The 18,402-nt window shown below is 40.6% G+C and overlaps 1 protein-coding gene across 8 annotated transcripts in view; it reads left to right on the top strand.

The window, feature by feature from the left end:
* LHFPL6 (LHFPL tetraspan subfamily member 6) overlaps positions 1–18,402 on the top strand; it is a 273,997-nt gene that overhangs the window by 242,657 nt on the left and 12,938 nt on the right. For 7 of the 8 annotated variants that reach the window (XM_027116442.1, XM_027116445.1, XM_027116443.1 and 4 more), the window contains one exon: positions 5,120–6,244. The exons of the other annotated variant lie outside the window; for it this stretch is intronic. In XM_027116442.1, coding sequence (XP_026972243.1) covers positions 5,120–5,238 — 119 coding nt within the window. In that variant the 3' untranslated portion in view covers positions 5,239–6,244. Of the gene's footprint in view, positions 1–5,119; positions 6,245–18,402 lie in introns of those variants that run through there. 8 annotated transcript variants of the gene reach the window in all.

Raw genomic sequence — 18,402 nt, forward strand, 5'->3', positions numbered from 1 at the left:
GATTCCTGTCCAAGGGATCAAGGAAATGAGCTGAGGAGAAACCAGTAGGAAGTGGGAAAGCGAGATAGTGAAAGCGTAGACACGAAGCGAGGGTGCCATTCCAGGTGAGGTCCCAGCCTCAGTCTGGACTCTTACGAGCTCTGGAACATTCATGCCACAGCAGAGTTTGTCCCACCTGGAGGCAAGAAGGAGGGCTTTCAGACTCCTGCACCAGCCCGTCAGTGGCTACCAGTCCCACCAGGGGTACTTCAACTTTCTGAGAGTTGGAACAAAGTGGCCCCCCAGCTCATGGGTCCTCTGAAGAGGGTTGCAAGTATAAGCTGTTAGGAGCAAAGTACAGTCAGTAGCTGATGGATGAGAGCCCAGAACCAGCAAAGGATCCAAAGGAATTGGGTGGAGCATCTGCACCATCTGCTACAGCAACCCTGCCAGTTCAGAGCTCCTAAGGTTTAAGCTTACGCTATTTTACTGACTTTTCTAGAGGAGAGAAAAAGTTATACTGTCTTTCCTGGGTTCTCTGATAGTCAATGCTTTAGTAGCTTTTTTTTTTTAATCTCTATTTAACACACGTGACTACTGTTACATACACTATTATTATTATTATTTTTAAAGAAGATGTTGGGGGTAGGAGTTTATTAATTAATTTATTTATTTTTGCTATGTTGGGTCTTCATTTCTGTGCGTGGGCTTTCTCTAGTTGCGGCGAGCGGGGGCCACTCTTCATCGCGGTGCGCGGGCCTCTCACTATCGCGGCCTCTCTTGTTGCAGAGCACGCGCCGGCTCAGTAGTTGTGGCTCACGGGCCTAGTTGCTCCGCGGCATGTGGGATCTTCCCAGACCAGGGCTCGAACCCGTGTGCCCTGCATTGGCAGTCAGATTCTCAACCACTGCGCCACCAGGGAAGCCCACATACACTATTATTAAATAGCCTCACCAACTACTTTTTCTTGAGTGAGTGTCCGATAATTAGTAAAGAATTCTGTACTCCACTTTTCATGTTAGGTCATGGAAGATCAACACCTTATTATTAATGAACAACTGACTGTGTTCTGTGTTATGAGCCTTATACTGAATGGACTGACCACAGATTTTGCTGACTTTTTGGTTCTAAACCACCTGCCATCTCTCAGTTACCTATTAATTCTCCCTCCTAGATTTGTTTAGTCCAGCTAAAGAATAATTCAAAATGGAGATTATTCCCAAGACTCACAGCCACAGTAGCCTATGGTTATCAGAAAATCTGGTCCATGAAGGAGACTCTGTTACCCTTGAAAAGACTGATTCTATCTGTCAGTATTAATGGAGGTCGTTGTGCCAGTGAGACCCAGCCTGCGGTGGAGATGTGCTCTTTCAGGATCTATTGTCCTTTTAAATTGAACACACTCTGTACAAAGCTATAAATGCACAGTTGGTTTGGGCACTTCTCTCCAGAAGTTCTGTGTCAAATAAGACTGGAGTTACTCTTAAAATCCCATACTTTATCTTTGAAAGACTAACTGTCTGCCTACTTTGTTTCCTTTCTTTCTCTCTTTCTTTTACCTTGTCTTTCATTCAGCATTTATTTACTGAGTGCCTACTGTGAGCCAGGCACTGTTATAGGGGTACAGTAGGGAACAAAATATACAAAGGTCTCCCCAAATTGACACTTTCATTCTAGTGGGATAGACTGAAGTTAAACACACGCACACACAATATTTACAAACCATGGCAAGTGCTACAAAGGCAATAAAGTGAGGTGAAGGAATAGAGTGACTTTGATGAGATAAGTTGCGGGGGGGGGTGGGCAGGTAGATTCCATCTGAGAAAGCTCCAGCTCTCTAATGATCTGGAAGTAGAATTTTTGGGGTGGAAGGAATAATGAGTGAGGAGTACTGGAGCCAATACAAGCCTGATGTGGTCCAGAGAAGACAGCCAGTATGGCCAGAAAGAAGACAAGAGGGAAGGTGGTCATGAGGTCTGAGAAGTAGGCAGATGCCAGCTCATTCAGGGGCTCACAGGCCTTTGGAAGGAGATTGCATGTTTGAGAAACCATTAAAGGATTTTAAGTAAGGGAGCGACTTAACATGATTGATTTTTGAAAAGATAGCTGCCCTCTTTGCTGTTGATGATACTATAAATAAAAGCAGGGAGACAGGAAAGCAATGGCAGCAGGTAAGACTGCCGGGGGTTGCTATAGGCACTTGAGGAATGGAGGCACACAGAATAAATTGTGGAGAGAGACGCAAAGGACTCGTCACTTACTATACAGGTGAGTCCTTGGGCAGGTTACTGAACTTTCCTTGGCCTTAGTGTCCCCATGCGAATGGTGGGGATGATACTCAGGTACCTACCACATCGTATTCTTATGGGGATTAAATGTATTAATATTTGCTCCACAAAAGCTCTTCTACAATTCAGAGCAAATAGTAATCAATCTGTGTTTTCTGTTTCTTAATTTTTATTATTTATTATTGGATACGGAGAGGGAGAAACCAAAGTTGCAGGCTAAACGTATCCTATTGTCTGGTACATAGGTAGTGCCCTAGAGTACTTTTAAGATGTGGAGGCTCTTGGTCTAATTTTGTGGCTATTGACTTATGGTGACTACAAGCCAATGACTCAAGCTTTGCCTCACCTCACCTTCTTATCTGTAAATGGGGCACATGCTAACTACCGCCTCAGTAGACTTCAGTGAAGATAGGAAGTCAAATTACATGCTACACCTAACAGTCTTTGTAGTTTTCAATAGAGAAGTTATTAATGAACAAGGTAAAAAATGACTGACATGTAAAAAAAAGATATGGTTTTCAAACTGTGGTTTGTATGTTCAGTGACTGTGAAATCCAAGCATCTGGTTGTATGTGTTTTAGCTAATGTAATGGATAAAGAAAAACAAAAGAAAAGGGAGAAAATGGTGGTTGTTGGAGCATTGTCTGATTTCTGGTTTTCTTAAGACTGACTAAAAAGGGGATTCAATTAGGGCAGAAAAGACAATGTTGCATGAGAGATATAGAGGACTTCCTTACTGTACATGCAAAAAGAATAACTTGAATGTTGTTTTAAAAAAAGGATTAATGAATGCGGAAACCTATCCCACTAATTCAAGTAGGATGTTTTGGGTCAGTGAGTTCTTATTCTTAGAACCTGGTACCCAGATTTGAGTCCTGACTCGAAAGGCACCTCCATTGCGTCAAAGTTTTGGCAGTTATGGATAAAGCTGCTATAAATATCCAGGTGCAGACGTTTGTGTGGACACAGGTTTTCAGCTCCTTTAGGTAAACACCAAGGAATGCAACTGCTGGATTGTATGGTAAGAGTATGTTTAGTTTTCTAAGAAACCACCATACTGTCTTCTAAAATGGTTGTAACATTGCACATTCTTACCACCAATGTATGAGAGTTCCTGTTGCTCCACATCCTCGCCAACATTTGGTGGTGTCCGTGTTCCAGATTTTGGCCATTCTAATAGGTATGTAGTGGCATATCACTGTCATTTTAATTTGCATTTCCCTGATGACATGATGTGGAGTGTCTTTTCATATGCTTATCTGCCATCTGTATATCTTCTTTGGTAAGGTGTCTGTGGTCTGAGGTGTTTGGCCCATTTTTTAATCAGGTCTGTTTTCTTATTGTCGAGTTTTAAGTGTTTGTATATTTTGGATAACAGTCCTTTATCAGATGTGTCTTTTGCACATTTTTCTCTCAGTCTGCAGTTTTTTTTTCATTCTCTTGACATTGTCACAGAGCAGAAGTTTTTTTTAATTTTAATAAAGTTCGGCTTATCAGTTAGTTCTTTCATGGATTGTGTTATATCTAGAGTCATTACCATACCCAAGGGCATCTAGATTTTCTCTTATGTTATCCTCTAGGATTTTCATAGTTTTACGTTTTACATTTCAGCCTGTGCTCCATTTTAAGTTGATTTTCGTGAAGGGTGTAAGGTCTGTGTCCAATTTCCTTTGTTTGCATGTGGATGTCCAGTTGTTCCAGCACCATTTATTGAAAATACTGTCTTTGCTTCATTGTACTGCCTTTGTTCCTTTGTTAAAGATCAGTTAACTATATTTATGTGGGTCTGCTTCTGGGCTCTCTATTCTGTTGCATTAGTCTATTTGTCTATTTTTTCACCAATATCACACCATCTTGACTACTGGAGATTTATAGTAAGTCCTGAATTCCGGTAGCGTCAGTCCTCTAACTTTGTTCTTCTCCTTCAATATTGTGTTGGTTATTCTGGGTCTTTTGTTTCTCCATATAAACTTTAGAATAAGTTTGCTGATACCCGCAAAACAACTTTCTGGAATCTTGATTAGAATTACATTGAATCTGTAGCTCAAATTGGGAGGAACTGACGTCTTGACAATATTGAGCCTTCCTGTCCATGAACATGGAATATCTCTTCATTTATTTAGTTCTTTGATCTCATTCATCAGTTTTATAGTTTTCCTCATAAAGACCTTGTACTATTTTGTCAGATTTTTACTTATTTCATTTTGCGGGATGCTAATATAAATAGTATTGTGTTTTTAATTAAAAATTCCACTTGTTCATTACTGGTATATAGGAAGCAGTTGACTTTTATATATTACCCTTGTATCCTGCAACATTTCTGTTGTCACTTAGTAGTTCCAGGAGTTTTTTGGTAGATTCTTTCACTTTAGCATTATTCTTCAAAGGGATCTCCTCCTTAGAGTGGCCCTTTTGCAGAAACTGTATCTATATTTAGGACTTACCTGTATTTTGAATTTTTTTCTAAGGTACCTCATTATGCATATGAGTTTGGGTGATTTAAATCGGAACTAATACCTTCATCTCTCCTATCCTGATTGCTGTTATTCCTCCTTTTCTTCAGCCACGGGAGTGAGCATCGCAGTTGGGGAGAAAAGGTTTCTGTCACTAGCTAGCAGGAGACATAGGCCTTGAGGTCCTTCTGAAATGCCCACAACTATTCCGGCTTTCTTCCATCATGGGATAAGTTTCATCCCTTGTTATCATTCCCTTTGAGTGAGTGTCACATTTCTAATGAGTATTTCCGTTTCACCGTGGTACACCAGGAACACACACCCTGGGAGAAATGACAGAACCTCCTGTAAAATCATCCTGATCTGTGCCTGCTTTCTCTCCTTCTCTTGTGTCCCTAGGTAAGTGTGAAATCGGTTGGGCCTACTACTGCACGGGAGCAGGTGCTGCCACCGCCATGCTGCTATGCACATGGCTGGCTTGCTTCTCGGGCAAGAAACAGAAACAGTACCCATACTGAGATGGAGCCACCAAGAGCAAACAGAGGAGAAGACGGGCTGAAGGGGCTGGGAGGGACTGAAGCATCCAGCTATTCTCAAAAGGTGGAATAGTGGTTCTAAACCATACAACACTAATGAAATGAAACCCAGTGGAATTAAAAACATTATACCATGGGGAAGGGTTGTGCAAGGTTTGTGAAAGAAATGTAGAGCATGGAATGATAGAGAAAAATGGACCAAAGGCTAAAAATATTGCAGGGTGTTGGGTGTTTCTATCCCACAGAGTATTGTTGATGTAGAACACACACATACACAAAACAAATCTGTATATGCAGCAAACAAGGATTTTTTTTTTTAAGGATGATGACTCAGAGAATCGAAAGGGCTAGGAGAAACAGTATTAGGTTGGGAAGCAGGGTAACGCACAGACGTTCCCAGTAAGTCATGGCATTTCTGAAAGCACACGAGCACATACAGATGTACGCATCCACACACATGCCCACACACAGACATTTAAATTGTTGCACAGTCTGTATGAGAGGGTTAGCAGTGCGTTACTCCTCTGTTTTCTTTTTAATACACATTTAAAATACCATATTATCACTTTATAAAGTATACATTAAACCTAATAAATGGACCAATAAGCCACTCTTATCAGTATTTTGTATACTCTGCATAAACTCTTTATGCCCTCAACGTGTTTTCAGTGTTTATGCAGATCTTTAGAATTAAGCCTTTGTATTTCAATATTATTCAAAAAATATGCAATATTTCTCTGAGTAGCTTCTGCTATGGTATTCTTATGAAGTTAAAGGGGCAACTTTCTGTCCACTGTAGGAGAGAATTGAGTTGAAGATGTGAGAGTAATGAGAGACATTTTCCAGTCACTAGATCTTGTTTTCTTTCATCCATTATTGTACTGTGCTGTACCACATTTATTCCAATATTCATTTTGTAAAAAATAAAAACGTGCTATTTTGTTTGTATTTGAAAAGCTCTGTGAATAAATTCTCTCTTTGATCAGTAGCTCCGTGTGTCATAGAGTGTTAATTCAGTTATGGGGTTCGCTTCTTTAATTTCCTAAATGTAGCCTTTCAGCTCCAACTGTCCTGTACATTTTCCATTTCATTTTTAGGCCTCCTATTCATTCACCCACTAGTCATCCAACCAGGAGTTATTCTCGGCACACAAGGTGTTACAGGTAAGACATAATTCCTGCTTTCAACTTAAATTCTTTACAACCAGAATTCTAACCGCCTGTTCATTGCACTTCAATCATGATCAAATCCTTATGAGAGAAGAATTTCAAGTCTCTTTTGGATGACGTTTGAGAATATGGACAACATTGAGAAGTGGTTGAAGGCGACGAAAACCAGGTCATGGTTCAGTCTCCATGGATGACGACAGAGCGGTCACAAGCTGACAGTGACGTGCTGCTTCTCCACTTTCTACAAGGCGCTGCATTGCTTCGGTGCTTCTGTGCCGGGGCAGTTTCATACCTCTGTTCTTTCAGGGATCTTGGCCATTGAGAAAGATTCTTTCACACTCCTGTTACCAGCATAAAGCCTTGACTAGCGAGAAAGATCTGGACCCTTTCACAACCCCCAACAGAACCAACTCTTTCCAAAGCAAAGATTGGATAACGGATACATTCTTTTATTAGGCGATGCTGAGTAAGCAGCAAATCCTTCAAACTTCCATTTCAATGAGTTTCTAAATTATATACTTTTCATATTTGGAAATTGAACATTCTGGCTATTTACACATGGAACTATATTTTCTATTCATTCTATGCACATTTATCATTTAACTTGAATATCCGAATATCACACTTGCTTCTGGCACTTTTAATCATCCAGGGTGAGGATTGATGTAGCCCCGGAAGAACAGTACAAGACTCTGGCCAATAACATTCTGGGCTTTCTGAGGCTTTGTTGCTATGGAAAAAGTCACTCTGCTCTCAGATGCTTAATTCATCATGCACTGAATGCCGTTTGATTGTGTCTCATTGTTCACTGAGCAGGGGCTTCTCCATTCTGTGGCTTCCTGCCAGGAGGAGAAGATTGCACTTTGCTCCCTCCATTAGCCCATCATTTTCATGTATTGCTGCTGCTTTTCAAATTTCTTTAACTGTACCTTCCTGTCAGAATAGTGTTATGACTTCTTAGCTCATTATCAAGTTGGAGTTCTCCATGGAATTCATCAAGGTCTAATTTCTTGGACAGATTGAATGATAACATTGTCATTTTGATGTAATCCTTAGGGTTTTGGACATTAGTGAACCTCACTAGGATAGAAAGCTGATCACTCTGACATGATCAAGTCAACTGGCAAACCCTCGTGTCTCTATTCTGACTAGTCATAGTTTTCTTTGGTTCAAGATGTCCCAGCATTTGATGAGGAACATCTGATGTATTAAGAGTTATACTAAAAAATAAAGAATTACATATACAACTTTTCAAGTGAAAATCAGGATTCATGAAATAATATTAATAATAACAATAATATAAAATCTATGAAAAGTATATATTCACAGGCTGCTTACTGATGTACACGTAAGGGACCAAAAAAGCTCCATTCACAACCTCATAAAGCTTTCATTGCTTGTACATGCTTTTGAGGTAAGTGGGGAGTTTTCCTTGTTTCTAGGAAGAGAAGATGATGCGTAAAGTAGTTAATTGATGAAACTGAATTGACTCTTCCAATTTTCAACATATTTGGGTAACAAATAGTTCTTGAGCTTCCGCTACTTGCTGGGCATTCTACTACTATATATAAAGCACTCCATAAAGTACAACCCCTGCTCTCAAGTTGCTCCTAAGCTTATGGGGGAAAACAAAGAAGAACATCAGTGATTACACGTCCCGTTATGTCAACTGACTCTCAAAGATAAGGAGGAAGCTTCTCCCAGGTAAACTGGAATCCTTTACCTTAATTTATTTATTAAAGATAAAGTTAAAGGGCATAAGGAAAAGAAAGATGATAAATGATGATTTTCTGTGCTTCAGAGACATCATTGAGAAAACAAAAAGGTAAGCCAAAGACTCGTAAAGTTACATATCTGGTAAAGAACTTATATTCTGAGTAACTATTTCAAAGAAATAATAAAAAGACAACTAATTTTTTGAATGGTTCAAATAAATGGAATATTTTACAAAAGAAGATACACAAATGCCAATAATCACATTGCAAAGGTGCTCAGCATCAGTAGTCAGGAAGAATGTGAGACTCGGAGCCACGGTGAAACACCACTTAACATACGCTAGGATGACTAAAATAAAAAAAAAATTACAACACCAAGTGTTGCCAAGTATGGAGATGTGTGGTTGGAAACATTTAGGCAGTTTTTCTTAAGTTAACCATAGGAATTCCCCTCCTAGGTATTCATGCAAAAAAAAGAAAAAAATCTATGTCCACAAAAAATGGCATTAAAATGTTTGGAGTTCGTAATAATCTGACACTGAGAGTGACTCAAATGTCCACCAATACGTAAAGGAATTGTGATATATTTAAACAGTGGAATACCACTCGTCAGTGAAAAAGAATGAATTTCTAGTATACGTGACAACATCAACGAATCTCACAGACATTATGCTGAACTGAAGAAGCCAGACACAGAGGCAAAACTAACATATGGTGACAGATATCAGGACAGTGATTTATTTGAGGTGATTAACTGTTGAGGACATAGGGACCTTCCTGAGATGACGGGAATGTTTTGTATATTGATGAGGGTGGTGGTTACATGGATGTATACGCGTGCCAGAATCGATCGATACATGCACTTCATTGTATGCTTATTGTATGTTAATTGTACTTTAATAAAAAGAGACGGGGTGGGGCGAGGTTCTTAAAGAGTACTGGTGCTGTGGGTTATCTCACAGGGCTGCACTGAGTGTGCATCGGGCGCTGGTAGGAGATGAGGCACGAAAAGGGCAAGAAGTGATTTTGTGCCATGCTAAGAGGATCAAAATTGATCCTGGAGGCAGTGGAAGGATTTGGCCTAGGGAGAGATGCAGCATGACTACCTATGTGTTTTAGAAAGGTGCCTGGAGCAAGTATGGTGAGTCACTGAGTGGCAGAGGTGGGGAGAGGAATTGTCACCATGTATTCATCCCACCAACAAAGAGTTGTTGAACACCTACAGTGGTCTAAGTGCCTGGGAAAAGGAGACAAATAGGGTAATGTCATCCAGGCGAGAAGCGTTAGGGCCCCAACCTAGGTAGGCAAAGTTAGTGGAGGTGGAGAGGATGGGGCAGATTAGAAAGGACAGGGGGATAGAGTCAGTAGATCCTGATCCTGAAATCAGGTTCCCTGTTGAAGGAGCGGTCAGAGGTAGGAGAAAATTCAAAAGAAGATATTGTTACAGAGACCCGTGAAAGAGAAGAGAATTTCAAGAGGGAGGGAGGAGTTCTCAATAGTGTTTATGGCAAATACTTTGGGAGAGCCAAGGCATATTTATTTGACTTAATAATGAGAAGTTTAGGGGCTTCCCTGGTGGCGCAGTGGTTGAGAGTCCGCCTGCCGATGCAGGGGACGCAGGTTCGTGCCGCGGTCCGGAAGGATCCCACATGCCGCGGAGCGGCTGGGCCTGTGAGCCATGGCCGCTGAGCCTGCGCGTCCGGAGCCTGTGCTCCGCAACGGGAGAGGCCGCAGCAGTGAGAGGCCCGCGTACCGCAATAATAATAATAATAAGAAGAAGAAGAATGAGAAGTTTAATAATGACCACAGAAAAGAGCAGCTGTAGTAGAGTGGTGGGGTGGAACTTAAAGTGTTAGGTGTAGAAGACTGAGTAAGAGATAAAGAAGAAGAAAATTATGCTCTTTCAAGAAACTTAGCTGTGGGTGTGGGTAGAAAATGGGGAATTTCTGTTCAATGGGTATAAAGTCACAGCTATACAAGATGAGTCAGCTCTGGAGACCTGCTCTACAACACGGTGCCTGCAGTTAACAATAAGGTACTGTGCACTTAAAATTTGTTCAGGGACTTCCCTGGTGGCACAGTGGCTAAGAATCCACCTGCCAGTGCAGGGGACACAGGTTTGAGCCCTGGTCCAGGAAGATCCCACATGCCGCGGAGCAGCTAATCCCATGTGCCACAACTACTGAGCCCACGAGCCACAACTACTGAGGCTGCGTGCCACAGCTACTGAAGCCCTCGCGCCTAGAGCCCGTGCTCCGCAACAAGAGAAGCCACCACAATGAGAAGCCTGTGCACCGCAACAAAGAGTAGCCTCCACTCGCCACAACTAAAGAAAGCCCGCGCACAGAAACAAAGACCGAGTGCAGCCAAAAATAAATGAATAAGTAAATTTATTTAAAAAGGTAATAACATTTTGTTCATATTGTAGATCTCATGTTGAGTGTTCTTAGCACACGTACACAAAGAAAGAGACGTAAGGAAGCATTTGAAGGTGATGGATATGTTTATTACCTTGATTGTGGTGACAGTATCATGGATGTATACATATGTCCAAACTCATCAAATTATATACATTAAACATGGTCAGGTTTTTGTGTATCATTCATGCCTTATTACAAAGTTACAAAAGCAAGAAGAAGGCTAGCTGTGAAGGGAAGGTGGAAGACAAAATTCATTCAGCATTTTTGTTAATACCAAAGTGCTCTTTACAAAAACTGTTTTTGCAGGTGGGAGGAGGGATAAATTCGGAAGTTGGGATTAACATATACACAGTACTGTATATTGGGTTGGCCAAAAAGTTTGTTCAGGTTTTTCCATAATATCTTACGGAAAAAACCCAAACGAACTTTTTGGCCAATGCAATATAAAATAGATAATCGACAAAGACCTAATGTATAGCACAGGGAACTATACTCAATTTTTTGTAATAACATATAAGGGAAAAGGATCTGAAAAAGAATATATATATATGTATAACTGAATCGCTATGCTGTATACCTGAAACCAACACAATACTGTAAATCAACTGTACTTCAACCAAAAAATTAATTAATTCAAAGGAAAAAAAAAAACTGTTTTTGCAGCCCTTAGGGATAGAGTGAATTTGTCAGAACATCAAATATGCAGGTACCCCTCTTTGATTCAGGCTTTCTCTCATAACGTGGAGAGGGTCTCCCCAGAGAGCCTTCATGGAAATGAGACCACTGGATTGTTCTACCAGCTTCCAGCAAGCCCACAGGATCAAGAAGAAACTGCCTGTCACCTCAAGAGCAATTTCTGAGGGAACAGAGTTGGACTAATTCCCCAGAGCAGAGCAAGAGGTTGCCACGATCTGGGTCACTGCACTAACACCTACCAATGGGGGTCAATGAGAAAATAATTGATTTTTCCCTGGAGGAGTTCACCTGTTGTGGAAAAAGGACAATATTCTCTCTTCTAGTTTTGTGCACTCAAGTGATCATTAAAGTAAAGGTTCAGATCTGAAAATAAATGGCAGTGATGAAAAATGAGAAGCTTTCTAACGTGAACGAGAGCAGGGAGAGAATGTCATGCTATGAAACCATCTCTGGCAATGCTGAGGCTAAATTACTTCCACCAGCAGTTGGATCTGGAAACTCTCCTTCTATTTATTTTCTTAACAATTTTCACAATTGCCATTTCTCTGGGATATGGGGAGGAACTTGCTTGTCATATTTTGAAAATTATGCTGTGTCTGCTATTAATACATAGCGTACTCTGAGATGTTTAGTTTGGCTCACCCACGACGTTTTCTTAGGGCTTTTGATATCCTGGTATTTTTCTTTTAACTATTTATTCATTTAAAAAGTGTTTACTGATCACTTACTATGCGTCATACACTGTGAGAGCTCTACCGTTGACATATTTTATCTTTAACTGTGACCCTTAAAATGAGTACTCTTTGTTATAGTTCTGTTAGCATATATTAGCCTATAATATCAATCATAATAATTTTTTTTTAATGAATGCTTAACTTGTAGCACACATAGAAATAAGCTTCAGTGGGAGACACTTTTTATACAGGCTGTCTGTTTTTCTGCACTTACCTGGAATGAATTATTGTTTGCTTGAGGCGAATTTTTAGTTGTTGGTTTCCAAGCCACTTTACTGACAAACACCAGGTCTTTAAGGCAGGCTTGGGATCAAGGGAAAAGCGAACAGAAAAAGCTGGATGAATTAGGGCTAGTTATCAGCAGTGGATTTACATTACATTGTTTGGCTAAAGCTTCGTGCATACCTCAGTGATTAAGACCTTCCAGCTCTGAGCGCCCAAGTTTGAATCTTGATTCCATCATGTCTTCTTTGCGTGAACTTGGGCAAGTTTCTTACCCTTAGTTTCCCATTTGCAGAATCTGAATAATAATCTTACCTTCTTAATAGAGTTTTATGAGGATAACCCAACATAATCCATGGAAGGACTCTTGATCACCGTTTTCCATGGAAGCTCAAAGGGATTGTTCTTGCTACTTCAGTTTGTCTTCTTTGTGATCCACATTGCTTTGTCCTGTGAGGTCAGATATGCTCTAGAATGCTTCCTTCCAAATCTCAGATCTCTAGTCCTAAGTCTTTGTGAGTTTTCTCTAGTCCTAAGTCTTTACGAGTTTATCTCCCTACAATGTTTTACTTTCCTCCAGTTGCCCTGAAACATGCTGGCTTTGATTTTGCTGCTGCAGTTGCCTGAGGTTCTAAGCTGAGCCTTCTGAACCTTTACCTGTGTTCTCTTCGGCACCTGCCTCAGCCAGGTCCTGCCCTTGGTCATGATGAGCAGTGAGCTTTCAACTCCTTTGGCAAGAAGAATTATTTCAATTTGTAGTACGTGCAAAACGGTGTATGGACAAGCTTTTCATTGAGGCATTTTCAGAAATAGCAAAAGTCTGGAGACAACTTAGATGACCATCAGTAGGGAATTCCCTAAATAAATGATGGTACATCCATAGGTAGAAAGCTATACGGCCATTTAAAAGGCAGCATTTCTGTACTGATACAGAGATATCTTCAGTGTCTACTAAGAGACAAGAGCAAGATGCAGAAGAATTTATACAATATGTTAAATTTCTGTGAACAGGGCTTCCCTGGTGGCGCAGTGGTTGAGAGTCCGCCTGCTGATGCAGGGGACGCGGGTTCGTGCCCCGGTCCGGGAAGATCCCACATGCCGTGGAGTGGCTGGCTGGGCCCGTGAGCCATGGCCGCTGAGCCTGTGCGTCTGGAGCCTGTGCTCCGTAACGGGAGAGGCCGCAGCAGTGAGAGGCCCGCGTACCACAAAAAAGAAAAAAAAAAAAATGTCTGTGAACATTTTTAAAGAATATACGTGTATTTGCTTTATACCAGTGAAATATCTCTAGAAAGATAAGTAAGAAACAGAACATGATAGTTGCCTCTGGATAAGATACAGGGATGGGAGGGAGACTTACTTTAAGTGCCCTTCGTATTGTTAAACTTATGACTATATTACCTATTCAAAAATAATTTTAAAATAATACAAAGAGATTATTTAAAAATGTATAACCCAGCCATGAGAGGACAGATATGCCTATCCATCAAAATATATGGAAAATAAGCTCTTCAATTCCACAGCCTATTAGAGTTCAAAGCCAGCCCCCACATTTCTGCAAATCCCTGGGGGGGGATATTTTTAGAGGCTACCTCTTATATACCCATATGCCGCCTTTGTCCTTTGTTTCTTTGCCCCTGGCATAAAACTCAGGTTTTTCTTTGGTTTCTATAAAAGAAAATTGCTCACAGTAAGCATTTATGAGTTTTTTTAGGTTTTACCGAAGATTCGGCAGGTGAGGCTGGAGGAGGAATTTACAATGCCACATTGCAAACAGCTATCAATGGAGCAGCAGACTACCTGCCTTTAGCTGCCTCTCACTGTGAAGTTCCAATAAACACACCAACCTGGTCTCTTCAGTGGGCTGCCTCCTCTGGCCTCTTCTTTAAAGAGCAAACTAAATTCTTTTTCTCTGCTGCATAGTGGTTCTGTGTTCCTATTTCACTGTGAACTACTGAAGCATACTCCAGGGCTCTCTTCTTCACTTGGCTCAAAAAAGTATTTTTTCAAATTAAGGCAATTCTCACTTGAAAGGGAATTTTTCTATCAGTTCCAAAACTATGTAAAAATGCCATATATTTGCTAGAGTAACAAAATCATTATTCACTTATGTGCTCCGGTTCGCAGACTTTCAGTGGTGGAGCTCTTCAGGGCCTTCTCCTCTTCTCCACCATTACCTTCCTGGGCAATCTCATATCCCCATGGCTTCAATTACATCCATTTCCCAAAGGCTCCCAAGGGGATATAGTCAGCCCCAAACATCTTATACCCAGCTGCATATGCAACATCTCCATTTAGCAAACCCACAGATATGTCAAAGCCACCGTCCAAAACTGAATTTGTAATCTTCCTGCTAGACCAGCTCTGTCCCCAGGGTTCTTCGTGCATCACATGCCCATGAGCCAAGTTGCTCATGTCAGAAACCTTAGTCATCCTAGATACCTTCCTCTCCCTTTTCCACATCAATTCTACCCCCTAGGTAGTTCCACTCTTCCCCATTTCCACTGATACTGTCTTAATCCAGTTATTGTGAACGGATCTGAGCCAATTTAGCCAATCCCACTTTCAGGTTCTTGTTGTAAACGTCACTAGTTTAGGAGGTTTGGAGATTATGAGAGCTGTAAATATCTCCTCCTCAAATTTACCACCAGATGGGATATTACGATTAAAGCAAGACTCCGATGAGATTCTGCCCCGTATACAAACATTTGTTTGCAAGTAAGCACAAAAACCGTCATACAATCTGTTCCACTGATTTGTACATAAGGCACTTTGAAAAGTACCCAGCATGAAACGTTCACGTGAGCAGATGTGACAATATTCTAGCAGCAGGATTCAACTCACCTTCCTTTGGAGCAGAGCCCTCTGCTAAGTAGTGGGACGGACAACCAAGTGTCTGGTTACCAAGACATAGGTTACCGCTCCTAAGGGTTAGAGAGCCTGCTGGGCTCCTGAGACTCTCAGAACACTGTTCATGCCAAAGTAGAAGTGATTGTATAGTTGACCAAAGTCAATTCAAAAATTTTGAATGTCACACCTTTCACCAGTGAAATATTCTTTCTGGCATTCCTCTGCCAATGACCCGACTCTCTGGTGAAGGTTGAATAGTAATATTTGAAGATATTGGTTGCTGCTGCCTCTGGTGAATGGATGTCTAATGAGGGTAGATTGCATGTTAAGTAGTCACCTCTAGGGTAGAGATTTAAAAGAACTACATATATTTGCATGTTGTTACACATTATACTATTATATAACATACATACATATGTACATACATGTAGGTGTATTTATATATCACATTTAAAAAATACATTGCAGCCAATATTTATTAGACATTAGGAGATTAATACATTGCAGACAAATACACCCCTTCTTATCTGCACACTCTGAAGGCATCTTCCCACGTCCTCACTTGCTCTCTTCTAAACCCATTTTCCTGCCTGGTGAAATAGTCGATGTGTAAAACCCCAGATCCAATCATTCCCCTGCCTCTTGTTTTACCTAGTCTGTATGTCTCTAACCGCCCCGTCTCTTGTAATTCTTCTCCTTTCATCTATTGTGCTGGACTGCATTGTCTTCCTGTTGGTTTCTGTAACGAGGCAAGACATCAAATGCCTTGTAGCATTTGCCCTCCTGTCCTGCCTGCCTAGAACATCATTCTGGACCTCTCTCAGCCTAGCTAAACCCTATGCATAATTGAGGCCACCCATAAAGAAAACCACTGCTGATTCCTCCTGCCTCAGATGAGGTGAGCTTCTCTGTAGACCCTCCTATTACCAAAGCGGCAATGAATTAATCGCCTAATGTGTATCATTTGACTTGTCGTTACAGGGACCATGTTTTTGTCCTTCTTACTTAGCACTGCCTTTATCTCATTGTTAGTGTTCAATAAATACTGGCTACACGACTGAATGAATTTAACAGCTATATTGTTTCTGAGGAACTTCAGCCACAGGCTTTCTGTTGGCACATGGGTTTGTTTGTAGTTGTGTCTAAGAATATCAGTTGGTGTAGACTTTTCCGTGATTCCTTGGAAAATGATGTGACACATTAATTACCCAAGCTAGATATATGGGTAAGATATAAATCTGATGTCCTTTGAAATCTAAACCCTAAATCCTCCTTATCTGATGGCTCCTAAGGGTCTTTAAGAAGAAAAAATTTAAGGTAAGAGTAAGCGCAAATAATTGCACACTACATCTGGAAGGAGTTTCTCCAGAACTTTTCCTCGGGGTCTTCTACAGAAAGCACAGCAGGGGTCAAAGGTGGGGTGCAAAAGTCCTTAAAATGGGAGTCAAAGGAAGTTTCCCAGCAAACTAGTTTGCAGACTGTGCTGTGAATTAACTCCATATGGAGAAATTCTACCAAGTACAAAATCCATGGGTCTGCTCTGGTCAAGTAAACACGGATTAGAAATCTATTTGTTTATATTGCAAGGATTGGGTTTCTTTTATGGCACTCTGTGGTGTCTTGGAGGCAATACAAGAGATAATTTATGCATTAAAAGCTCACCAGTAACTTCCTAGGCATTAAAATGATCACTCAACTTTTCCCCTACTATACTGCTCATTAAAAGGGCAGATGCTTGGGTCTACTGTCAGAGATGATTATTCTGGAGGTATGTCTAGGGGCTATTCATTTGCATTTGAAAAATAAGTTATGACACTAAAAGAGAAAGCCATAAGGAAGGATACAGCAAGCACCCATATTAACCCTATTCATACATATACATCTGGTTCACACTTTTATCTGTTGTGGAGAGTCCCATCCTGGTACCATCCTCACCACTGTCAAGGTTATTGACTTTGGAGAGTATCAGGCATGTCCTACTGAGGAAAGGAGGCACCTTGAGTTTGAAATGGAAGTGAATATTATTACAAATGAAAGAATAGAAAACAGGTATTTTCTTATTCTTCCTCAAGGAGTGGTCTGCATTGTCTTTTCAGCAATATTTACTAACATAGGTGTGGCTTCCTCGTTTCTTTTTAGTAGAAAAGAAAATCTACATTTCCACAACATATAATGATGGGTACTAATTTAAATGGCATGCATGCTCCTCTAATACATTTAATACATGAATGGAACTACAATATTCTGACTTAAAACAGGAACACACCTTGTTTCCAAAGAAAGATACACGTGTAAATCTATTTTCAAATAAAAAGAACCCAAAGTGGCTCAGTTGATGATTCTCGAAAAGAGCTGCCACACAATTTAGTAAAGGGTTATGAATTAGAAACGTAGAGGATTGACTCTTTGGTAGGAATCTAGGCTGAGAAGAACGGGAGTGAGTAGTTAATAGTACCAGATACATAGGTGTCCAGTAGGGGTGGCTAGTAGTTCCTTTACGTATTGGAAACTTTCAGTCTCTCCATAATTGGTTTCTGAGAGATAAGAGTTATACCAGAAGGATTTGAGAATAAAATTCTGATTTCATTAGGACAGTTTTAGTCTCAAGGTAAAAATGATGATACAGAATTCTGTGTGTCTTCCACAGTGCCTTTGATCTTCCTTCCTGAGCATATGCCAGCTGTTACCAATTGTGTTTTTTCCTCCGTGGGTCTAGATAGACACCAGACCAGGGCAGACTGGGCAGTTTTCTCCAGACCATTCATCTTTGAACGGTTAAGTTCTAAGTTGGCTGGAATCCTACCAGCCAACTCTCGGGGTCCTGGAAAAGAGGGCTCTGACATTACCTGTTTCATGGTTTTGCTTCTTTGGTTCATTTCTGGATTAAATCATTCTGTTTTTTGGTCTTAATCCCTAGCTATGCTTGGAATTTAAAGCCATGGACTAGTAATAGAATATGTCACTGTAAAACAGTCTTGAGTTGGAGACCCATTTTTGCCACTTACTAGCTGGACAAGAATGGTAATCTCTAAACCTCTGTTTCCTCATCTGTTAACTGGAGGTGATAATAATACTTACCTAATGAGAAACCCTCAACATAATGCCTAGCAAAAAGCAAGTTTTCAGTAAATATGATTTTTATTTTCACTCAATATTTTCACATTTTGAAGTCTGGTGCTCGGTTATGTATTAAGGAATCGATAAGAACATCTTTTACATAATGTTAAGAGCCTGCATCTGACTCTGAATTGGAAATTTTCTGTCCCCAATGGCTCTAGCGTTCTCTGACAGTTAGCTTCCTTGGATAATATATATAAAACCTCTAAACCTGGGCTGTCACAGG

This window comes from Aethalodelphis obliquidens, unplaced genomic scaffold (assembly GCF_003676395.1).
Source record: "Aethalodelphis obliquidens isolate GAN/ISIS:26980383/991018 unplaced genomic scaffold, ASM367639v1 scaffold16, whole genome shotgun sequence".
NCBI classification, from domain to species: Eukaryota; Metazoa; Chordata; class Mammalia; order Artiodactyla; family Delphinidae; genus Aethalodelphis; species Aethalodelphis obliquidens.